At 46.4% G+C, this 12,175-nt stretch overlaps 1 protein-coding gene across 1 annotated transcript in view; it reads left to right on the top strand.

The window, feature by feature from the left end:
• PTH2R (parathyroid hormone 2 receptor) overlaps positions 1-12,175 on the top strand; it is a 188,715-nt gene that overhangs the window by 139,818 nt on the left and 36,722 nt on the right. The window contains exon 8 of the mRNA XM_083154236.1: positions 321-381. Coding sequence (XP_083010362.1) covers positions 321-381 — 61 coding nt within the window. The remainder of the gene's footprint in view (positions 1-320; positions 382-12,175) is intronic.

Raw genomic sequence — 12,175 nt, 5'->3', positions numbered from 1 at the left:
GGGTATGAGCTAGTCGGGTGGACGCGTACCGCGTCCCCTCTCCACACTTCGGGGTGACGTGGATAGTGGGGGTGTGCTAAATGTGGATAGTGGGGGTGTGCTAAATTGCATTGCATCGCATACGATTTGCGTGCGAAGCAAACAGCGGGCAGGGGCACCGGGAAACTACACACGTACCATCACCCCCCCACCCCCCCTACCCCCACACACACACACACACACTCACCCTCCTTGAATCCGCCACTGGTGTTAATTAAATGCAGATTACAAATGATTGTAAATAACTACTGACAACCTGTGTTCTATTCTTGTCATTGCAGGTTTTCCAGCTGTATTTGTTGTAGTGTGGGCAGTGGTGCGGGCGTCTTTGGCAGATGCCAGGTAAGGGGGTACATTTCTGTAACCAGTGGGTACATAGCAGCAGTGTTTGCAGATAATGCTGGATTTAAATTCTGTAACCTTTATTCCCTTATATCTTGTACATGTCCAAACCAATCTTTCCACTTAGGAAACAAATAGTTTATTTCACCTTTCGAATTACTGCGCGATACATCACCTCTAAACAGCCAATTCCTTTTACATGACTCCATTGATTGAATACGGCCCATTGTACAGAGATGTGTGAGCAATGAATTGTTTGTGTCAGTTTACAAGCTTCAGAAATTGGGAACCACTTTGTTGCTATTGTGTGACAAACGTGTAAGGTGCCACATTGTACTGTAGATAGCTTTACAACACTACAATGCTCTCAATATTCGTTTATATGGCTTGTCTGACCGGACACGGGGGGGATTTTTCTTGCAGTTTGCACTGTGGCTAAAATGTGCATGATCAGTAAAATGTACTGTACAACATTGTGTGACAGAAGGTCGACAGTGACAAAAGCAAAAGAATGATGTGGAAAAGGGTGACACATGAAAAGGTCGACATGAGTTTTTCAGATTTGTGGTGTCAATGTCGACACTTGAGCATGTGTAGTGCATAACAAACACCCCCCCCCCCCCCCCCCCACACACACACACACACACACACACACACACACACTCTACTGCTCTCGGCACACTTTACCATTCCCAATCGGAGTCCACGTGGATGATTCGGTATAAAAAGTAAAAAAAAAAAATGCATGTCATCCTTTTCAGGTCGACCTTTTGTCGGCTCTACTGTATGATGGTGACTGTGATGCTATCTGTATTGTATGATGGTCACTGTGATGCTCTCTGTACTGTTTGGTGATCACTGTGATGGTCTCTGTACTGTACTGTGATAACTGTGATGGTCTCTGTACTGTATGATGGTCTCTGTACTGTATGGTGATCACTGTGATGGTCTTTGTACTGTATGATGGCCTCTGTACATGTTGACCTTTTGGTATCCAGACTGTTTATCTGGATAATGTAAAAAAACAATCCGCTCTGTCATTTTTTAAAAACAGCCTGTCACATGACAGAGCTAATAGCTTAATCTCTCTCCAAGGTTTTATACATCTACCCATAAGTTTGAAGTGAGGCAACAGGAAACATGGTGGGGGGTGTTTGAGAGATAATATATGATGAGAGCTGACTCGGTGCAGTTGTTTTTGGATCCTGTGAAGCCGCTCGTCCCTTTTGTTGTGTATTGTCTTTTGTGTGTCTGTTTGTGTTCTGCAGAAAATCTTCGTAAGAGGATGAATGTGACGCAAGGGATAGTTATAAAGTTTTGGCAGAGGTCTCTCATCCCTATCGGGGGGACCAAGGGGGTTATTCTAGTCCATTCTTTCTGACAAAATCCTTCTTAAATGGACAAAACCATGTGCACTGCGGGTGGGGCAGATGTAACTTGTGCAGGGAGAATTAGATTTGGGTGGGGTTTTTCTTCAAAGTGAGATCTATATTGAAGTGTAAACATAAAGGAGTCAGTATTTTCCCTGCACAGAAACAAAATAACTCACCCAAATCTAATTCTCTCTGCACATGTTACATCTGCCCCCCTGCAGTGCACATGGTTTTGTCCATCTAAGAAGGATTTTGTCAGAAAGAATGAACTAGAATAAAAAGTGAGGGCAGATTTACTTCTAGACTCTTGTCCTGTGATCAATAGATGTGGTCAATACATTGTTATAACTGACGTGCCACAAATCTGTGCTAAAAGTAAGCTTGCCAAAGTCAAACGTCCATGTCATTGAAATGTATTTTTTTTACATTTTTGTTCTCAATAAAATGCACACATACAGTATACTTTAATGTGCCCCAGTATTAATTCTAACCGACTATGAGGATGGTCTCAATATTGCAGCAGTGTTGCTGTCAATGTGATGGTCTCTGTACTGTATGGTGGTCACTGTGATGCTCTCTGTATGTTATGGTGATCACTGTGATGGTTTCTGTACGGTATGGTGGTCACAGTGATGGCCTCTGTACTGTATAGTGATCAATGTGATGGCCAGTGCTTCTGTTTGGTGGTGTCTGGGATTCTTAAGGTGCATACACACGGGGCAATATGATCGCTGGCAATATATTGCTCTGTGTCCCGTTTTCATCAGCGACCAGAGATGGTCGCTGATGAATATGACACAATGCCGGGAGAAGAGGCGCCGGGGAAGTCGCTGGTCTTAGGAGCATGCAGCTCCGACCAGTGACCATTAGGGGGCTGAAAATGGGAGCTCACACCCGGCAATTTATCGCTGGTGCACACTCCAATCGCTGGCAATATGGTCACTCAGCGACCATATTGCCAGTGATAAGTGTACTGTGTGTACACAGCTTTAGTGTGTTTTTTATAATTGTCATTAGAATGTTTTCCATATTGAATGTAAGTTGGGATTCGGGATTCCTCTATCGGGATTCCGGCATTGTATCCCAACCACCAGTCATCCATATGTATTTGGTCGTGTATTTATACACAAGGGGAACAAAGGCTTAATTCCAAGAGTTACAGAACTAAAATAATATTGGCCAAATCCATCAGTTCCAGTAAAGTCTACATTTTAATAAAAAAAGAAGTCATGATTGCAAAAAAATATCAGATACAGATAATTGAAATCAATGAAAAAACATTACATTCTGGATTTCATTAAACTCAATCCCATTCATTGTTACACCATGGAATTCATTTTAATTAAAAGCAGCATATTCTTCTAAGCAAATCTTCCATGACAGACTGGGATCTACAGATAAGAATTAATGTTGCTGCAATATTAATATCGATTATAAAAATATATATTTTTTTTTTTTCGTTTCTGAAACATTTTTTTCTACATGGAATAATCCTATCCTTTCATATATTATTACATTCACCAATAATATGATTGTTGTCTAATAAATGGTCACGCCCATAACACTGGAGCACAGGTTCTCAAAATCGGTCCCACAGTGCATGTTTTGCTGGTCTTCTTACTGAATCTTCAGTGAAATAATTTTCTCCACTTGTGGAACTTTTAAATGTGTCAGTGAGTATATTAATGCACCTGTGCTCCTGGTGGGTGACCTGGGAAATGTGGACTGTCTGGGCTCCTGAGTGTTTGAGAACCACGTCACTAGAGCAGGAGGTTTTCAGACTTGGCCCTCAGGACCCCAGACAGATCACGTTTTCCAGGTCACCCGGCAGGTGCACAGGTGCACTCATTACTCACTGACACATTTTAAAAGAACCACAAGTGGAGCTAATTATTTCACTTGTGATTCTGTGAGGAGACCTGCAAAACCTGCCCTGTGTGGGGTCCTAGCTTGAGAACCTGCGCAATTGAGCATTTACAACACAATTCCAGTTGATTGGAAAAAAAGAAAAAATATATAATTACAATGCAGAATGTGGTCATGTAGAATAGACGTTATTTACAAAAATAATGAAAAAAAAAATCAAGTAACTGTGCACCTGGGCAAAACCATGCTGCACTGCAGGTGGGGCAGATTTAACATGTGCAGAGAGAGTTAGATTTGGGTGGGGTGCGTCCAAACTGAAATCTAAATTGCAGTGTAAAGAATAAGCGGTCTATCATCTGTGTGCAACATGCAAAAGCAGCCAGTATCTACCCTGCAGATAAAACCTATAACAAATGGATTTGCTTTCTCTGCGTGGCAGCTGGTTGGTTCCAGACAAAATGTTACTTGCTTTTTTTTGCTTTACGTACAAACCTGAATCAGGTGCAGAACTTTGACTCCGTCATATATTTTCTTTGTAATGATATTTTAAAGCAAAATGTTGCAGTGATATTTATTCATTGTTTCGGTCGCACCGTGCTGAGAAAATAATAACTGCACAGCTGTCCGATAAACCCGGATTTACTGGAGGATTTAAGGGTGGACCGGGTTAGTCTTGGATTAGGCACGTTCGATATAGTCTTCTTTCCGATTCCATTTTGCTTATATAATGGATAATAATAATAATAATAATAATAATAATAATAATAATAATACAATTAAATGGAAATCAAACGCATTCCAACTCGCTTTTGATTCAATCCCAAATAAAATATAGTAAGATTTACTTAGCAGAAAATGCGTCTTGTTTCTTTAGCTTTAGGAATATATAAATACACTAGTGAAAAGTCTGTCAAAATGGCGGCTTCTCTAATGTACTTTCACTTTGAGCTGTGACCGTTTTTACTTTCACTTTGAGCTGTGACAGTTTTAGCCCACAAACTATCGAGCCCACCCCCAGTCCCTATCTGCCCCTACCTCCAATCTCTGTCTTCACACCTCCCTCTCTCCATATCCAGCAATTTTGAAACAGATCAGTGTCCCTGCACACAAAGGAGTAATTTGGTCCGTGGAGTGGCCTCTAGTGGTCACTGGCGGTACTTCTTCTCATAGAGGTAAGGAGATGTTGACAGCTGCAGGTGATGTTGCCCATACACTTGCGGCAGGAACACCTGGCTACAATGTCTGCCAGCTTCGGGCTGCATCGGAGATCTCGCAAGATTTATGAGATCTGGTGTAAGCACAGTGCGCCGGTTGGGGGTGAGATACAGCGCAGCAGTACTAGGAGGATGCGCTGTGGGAGGCTAGCAGAGATCGCAGGAGGGCGGAGTTTTCACTTCCCCACCCACATCGGCATCCAAGATGTTCATACATCTCAGTGTCTATACTTTGCGGCATATAACGGAACATGCCAGTATAATACATTTACCCCAATGCTTGGAATATACTTCATTTCACTAAACCAGGGCTGGGCAACACCGGCCCTCCAGATGTTGATGAACTACATATCCCAGCATGCCTTGCATCAGTTTCAGCATGGCCACATAACAAAACTAATGCAAAGCATCTTGGTATGTGTAGTTCACTAACATCTGGAGGGCCGGTGTTGCCCAGCCCTGCACTAAACCATTAATTAGACATAACACATTTTGGGCCGGTCCTGGTTCACTCGCAAAAGCAAATTCTATCTCTAATGGACAAAAACCATGCTGCACTGCAGGGGGGCAGGTGTAACATGTGAAGAGAGAGTTACATTTGGGTGGGGTTTGTACTTCAAGCTGATATCTAAATTGCAGTGTCAAAATAAAGCAGTCAGTATTTACCCTGCACAGAAACCAAATAACTCACCCAAATCTAACTCTCTCTGCACATGTTACATCTGCCCCGTAGCGCAGCATGGTTTTGTCCATTAGAGAATTAACTTTGCAAGTGAACCAGAATCAGGCCCTTTGTGTATGCTTATATGTAAACAACTTGGTGGTAAATATAAATTTAAGCAATCACAATACAACGTCCAGAGCTGCAGCTACCAGCCAAAAGATTTATTTCAAATAAAAACAGAAAACTCTAATATTGTGCAGAACGACATATTTGACGGATATTGTGCATATTTTTTTTCTTTATAATACAATTAAATACAACATTAAAATGAGCACAGCAGCGTGCAGTATTTCCAATAGGCCTAATTCAGTCGTGATCGCACAGCTGCAAATTAGGTGGCCGGGAGATTATCGATTAAGCATAGTACACATGCACGCGGTCATCCTACGATATAACCCTGCCATCTTTATAATCGCTGGCCATACGCAGGGTGATTGACAGAAAGCCGGCATTTCAGGGTGGTAACCGCCCATTTTCTTGTGTCAGGGATAATGCAGGCATGGCCAGGTGTGTGAGGGGAAGTCATGTGACCTCAGCTCCGCCCCCGATCAGTCTGATTCTATCACAGGCGCTGAGTAAGTCCTGGGCTACGCACAGACTGCACACACTGGGGAATCATTACATGGTGAGCGGCTGTTATCTGGGAGTGTCAGGTAATAAGCAGGCATGGCCAGGTGTGTGAGGGGAAGTCATGTGACGTCAGCTGCGCCCCCGATTAGCCTGGTTCTAGCACAGCTGCTGAGTAAGTCCTGGGCTACGCACACACTGCACACACTGGGGAATCATTACATGGTGAGCGCTGTTATCTGGGAGTGTCAGGTAATAAGCAGGCGTGGCCAGGTGTGTGAGGGGAAGTCATGTGACATCAGCTCCGCCCCCAATCAGCCTGATTCTATCACAGCCGCTGAGTAAGTTCTGGGCGACGCACACACTGCACACACTGGGGAATCATCACATGGTGAGCGGCTGTTATCTGGGAGTGTCAGGGAATACGCAGGTGTGGCTAGGTGTATGAGGGGAAGTCATGTGATGTCAGCTCCGCCCCCGATCAGCCTGATTCTATCACAGCTGCTGAGTAAGTCCTGGGCTACCCACACACACTGCACACACTGGGGAATCATTACATGGGGAGCGGCTGTTATCTGGGAGTGTCAGGGAATACACAGGTGTGGCCAGGTGTGTAAGGGGAAGTCATGTGACATCAGCTCCGCCCTGATCAGCCTGATTCTATCACAGCCGCTGAGTAAGTCCTGGGCTACGCACAGACTGCACACACTGGGAAATCATTACATGGTGAGCGGCTGTTATCTGGGAGTGTCAGGGAATACGCAGGTGTGGCTAGGTGTATGAGGGGAAGTCATGTGATGTCAGCTCCGCCCCCGATCAGCCTGATTCTATCACAGCTGCTGAGTAAGTCCTGGGCTACCCACACACTGAGGAATCATTACATGGGGAGCGGCTGTTATCTGGGAGTGTCAGGGAATACGCAAGTGTGGCCAGGTGTGTAAGGGGAAGTCATGTGACATCAGCTCCGCCCTGATCAGCCTGATTCTATCACAGCCGCTGAGTAAGTCCTGGGCTACGCACAGACTGCACACACTGGGGAATCATTACATGGTGAGCGGCTGTTATCTGGGAGTGTCAGGTGATACGCAGGCATGGCCAGGTGTATGAGGGGAAGTCATGTGACATCAGCTCCGCCCCCGATCAGCCTTATTCTATCACAGCCACTGAGTAAGTCCTGGGCTACGCACACACTGCACACACTGGGGAATCATTACATGGTGAGCGGCTGTTATCTGGGAGTGTCAGGGATAATGCAGGCGTGGCCAGGTGTATGAGGGGAAGTCATGTGACGTCATGTGATGTCAGCTCCGCCCCCGATTAGCCTGATTCTATCGCAGCCGCTGAGTAAAGCTGGCCATACATCAGAAAGATATTGTACCCAATCATACAATCTCAATTGATTGTATGATCTCAATTGTACAGAATCATACAATCAATCATAAGATGGATTGTATGACTGATTGTATGATGGATTGTATGCAGATTGTGTGCACATCTTGTGTACAAAATCATGCAGCAGATGGATTGCATGACTGATTGTATGATGGATTGTGTGTCGATTGTGTGTCCAAAAACCACCAAGGACTGCCGGGGATTTCAAGGGAAATTGTACACAATCATGAGTGCAATCGATCTTAAGATCGATCTTTCTGATGTATGGCCAGCTTAAGTCCTGGACTACGCACACACTGCGCACACTGTGGATCATTACATGGTGAACATGGATGTGCTGATAATCACAGGCCTAAAATATTTTCTCAAGCTGTGTTAAGCTAACCGCAGGCTTGCGCGGGCAGGATTTCACTCTGGCAGGGTGATGTATATCTGATTGCAGGGCTCTGACACTTAGCAGCCCTGCAATCAGGTCTGAAATACCTCAAATAGCTGCACATTGTTTGGTGCTTACATAGAAAGCAATGTTACAGTATGTTCCTCTCCTCTATATTGTGTATTTTTCATTATACAATGTAACCTAATGAATGTTTCTAAATTGCGGCATCAGAATATTACCTTTTAGTAAATATTACATTTCTTCTAAATGGCAAAAAGTAACTTAAATTAAATGTTTTTCCCCTGTATTATATTCAATGGACTTAAATGACCAATTTTGCTAAAAGATGTCTTTACAGAGAAGAGGGGACGTCCACAGCCGGAGCTCTCCCCAGTAATAGACCCAGTATTACAGCCTTTGTTCACAAGCACCATTAGATACACTCGGCTGCAGAGTCCAGCACAAGGGTCAAGTAGGACAGGAATTTTATTTGCAAGTTTGACATTTTCAGACTTTTAAATATAGGGCAAATAAGTCAACAAGCGCTGCAAGCTATTTACACGATGGTGCAGATTTCTCCTTTATACCTTTAAGACACATGTCTGACAGCGATGTCACTGAATACATCTCTCCTATTGCCTATTTTTTAATAATCTTAAAATCAGTGGCGTACAGTATATATATATATATATATATATATATATATATATATATATATATATATATATATATATATAATGTGGCTCATATCACTCACTATGCACCCAGAGTCCAACAACCGTGGCAGCAGCGCTGCCTAAATTACCGGAAAAATGTCCGCTGTTCCTTTTTTCTGGAGATCTGCACAGGAATGTCTGAGCACTTTCGTACTCAGACCCTACTGAGCTCCACAACGACCGGCAGAGAAGGGGGGTCCGATACAGAGGAGGAGGCTGCACACGGACCTCCCCCTCTTTTACAATTGCCCCTGGTTCTTATACACAAGGACATGATGAAATTGCAACATAACCAACATAAAAGAGCGAATTATAAAAGGCCGAAAACACTATTTATTATAAAACAAAAATGTTCCATAAGCAGAACTCCAATAGAGGCACTCTCTTATATAATAGCCCAGATCTGTCACTCTGTGAGTGTGTGTATAACACTGGGCGGAGTCAGAGTGAAACTCCGCCCAGCGTTATACACACACACCTGGGCTAATACTGTATATAGGAAAGCTGAGCTATAGGGGGCAGTGGGCATAGCAGAAGGCAGTGGGGCACAGCAGTATGTACAGACAGTACATAGGGGCTGCTGTGTGCCCTGCTGAGAGCCCGGAATAAACTTGATATCACTAACAGGGGGCAGGAGGGGGCGGTTCCCCTGGCCTTTCATTCAGCAGCCGAGGCAGGGAAGGGGCGGGTCTCGCCCTTTGATTGGTGGACGTACCCGGTAATCTCGGGAGTGTGAGGACTCAGGAGAGACCCCATGGCTCCATCCGTGGAGCCTCTCACCTCCCTGTACCACCCCGTCCTCGGCCACCCATCACAGCCCACACCACCACTGAATTAGCTGATCTACAGCGGCGTCAACGCTGTCGTGTTGACGCCAGGAGCAGCTCACAGCCGCCCTCAGCCTCCCTCCACCCAACCCCCAACCTGGCTGCTGCTGTGTCACATGGCTGCCATTCAGCAGCAGGCGGTGGCCACTACTGAGGAGGACAGCTGAACGCACAGCGAGAGCAGGTAACCTGCGGGACACTTGCTGCGGCTGGCCCACAAGCCTTCTTTAAAGGACACAGCCGCCTCCCCTGCTGCCTGCTTCCTCCCCAAAGTCACTGCTGCTATTCCCACACTGCCCAATGCTGCCCCCCCTCAAGTCATAGCCGCGGCCAGTCACACAGTAACAGATCTGTCCTATGTGCACACACACACTATCAATGGCAATTGTGCAACTGGCCATCGATAGTGCTAAACTATGCAATGGATGTCCATTGATATTTTTACATATTGATGGTCATCCATTGTGTCTGACTGATTGGCCTGTGGGCCAATCAAAATTCCAGAGCGGGGCTTCATGGGTGTCGGGGGGGTGGTGGAGCTATGCTCCATGTCCCGGCACTTTGCAAGAAAAAAAAAAAAAAACATTTTTTTGCTGTGCCATCGATGGAGGGAAACCATCTGGTTCTCCCCCATCAATGGTAAAAGTATTTGACATCGGCCATAAACCATGAATGATTTTGAATCAGCGATGGTCGATGGCCATCCCTACACAGCACGATGGGTTCTTTATTTTAATGCCGGCGAGTGCTCAGCATCAGATGGCTAAGATGCTGCCCACCTGCCCCTACCCTCCCCCATGCACGACTGCCCACCCACTGTCTAAAACAGCATCCCTCCTCCAACACGCCGGCCAGCACTGAGAAGCAACCGCTAACGTGCTGCCCCAACCTTCCACCAGGCGGGCCCGCCCACCCGGTCTCTAAAACAGCATCTGCCCTCCAACACATGGGGCAGCACTCAGCAGCAAATGGCTAACATGGTGCCCGGCTGTCCCCACCCTCGGCTGTGCGCAGCATAACGTCCCCTGCGCAGCCCTGCCGCTATCCTAAAACAGTCCACCCTGGAACCACTGTCTGTGAACACGCCTGCCAGCACTCAGCAGCAGACAGCTAAACTGCTGCTTGCCTGTGTGCACGGTGATCTTAGACATCACACTGCTCAACACAGCCACAGTTTTAACATAGCCTGTCCGTGAATGCCCGCAAACCCCACAACTGGAGGCAGGTACTTAGGTGATGGGGCTGTATCAGGGAAGGACTAGCAGGGACGGGGGCTGTAGGCAGGGAAAGGAAGGACTAAGGGAAAAGAGGGACAAAACCAGTAGGATGCCGTTGTGCTACAGCCTGGCATTTATTCAATCCCGGGATTCCCCAAATGCATCGATTTTTAACCTGGAAATCCAGAATTCTAAAAAATGTCCACCCCAACTAGCAAGCACACAATACCATATCTCCACTCTCTCGCCTGGATCAGCAGCTGCAGCCTTAATTGTGTTGGCGGCGGCCATATGTCACTTTCGCCCGGACACAAGGGGAAAGATGGCAGCGCCCTGTAATTCTGAGCTTCGCCCTCACCCGGGCTCAGCGATGGTAACCGCTGCATGTCCAACCCGTCCACCTCCAGCCACTAATCCCACCTAAATTCTGTCATAATAAAGGGTTAGCCCCCCGTCCCAAAGCCAAACCTCCGCCTCCATGTTCTTCTTCACCGCCTGCTAGGGGCATGTCCGACACCAGCGCGCTCATCGCAGTGTGGCCCCTGCCCCTACATGTCATTCAAAGGAGTCCCCAACAGCACGCCATCAGCGTCCCCCTCCTCCTCCTCACACAAGGCCTTTGTGTGTGCCCCTCACCCACTCTAACATGCATATGGGGGGGGGGGCACTTTTATTTGTGTCTGCTGCATGTATAATTCCTCCCCCACTCTATACCATACACTATACTGCCCCATATCCCCTACACTCTCATATGTACCTGCTACATGTACTGTACAATACCCCATTCCTGTATACCATACATTATACTGCCCCATATATTCAACACTCTCATATGTACCTACTACATATATAATCCCCCCACCCTGTATACCATAAACTATACTATCCCATATCCTCTACTCCAGCGGTAGGCAACTGTCAGACCGCGGTCAGACTCCAGACCGCAAAGGACAGGGAACCGGACCGTCTCTAGAATATAGATATGGGGGCGTGGCCTAGCGGCGGCAGAAAGAGGATGCACTTTCCTGGGGCTCCTGCTTCTGAGTGCTGGCCACTCAGTTTCCGTGCTGGAGAGCTGCGGAGCGCATAGATCGCTCCTGTGGGTTGCAGCCTCCAGTACTCCTGAAACCGGGGCCTCGATTTCTACAGCCCCCCCGCCGGACCCTCCGTTTCGGCAGCCGGCTATCCCCCTCCTCTCTGCCCGTGATGGGACACAGTGACTGCGGGGACAAGGTCCGGGTGCCTGCTGCACATCAAGCACACAACAGGAGGCAGACACTGTGCCTGGTCTCAACCCTGCTGTGGTCATCTACCTTATGTGGGTTCCTGTTCCTCTCTCAATAGTAGATACCCTCCAAGTGCTCCCTCCCTTAATCTCCTACCTATACTATTTCTCTCTGGGAGATTATAAAATTAATATATAAAAATAGAATATAGATTAGTGCTGCGGCGCTATAGTAGCCATAGGCGAATCTAGGCATTCCCAGTAGTGCACTGCGCGGGTGACATCATCGTGCAC

Source organism: Crinia signifera, chromosome 7, assembly GCF_055691185.1.
Source record: "Crinia signifera chromosome 7, ASM5569118v1, whole genome shotgun sequence".
Taxonomy (NCBI): Eukaryota; Metazoa; Chordata; class Amphibia; order Anura; family Myobatrachidae; genus Crinia; species Crinia signifera.
This window is presented reverse-complemented; position numbering and strand designations above follow the sequence as displayed.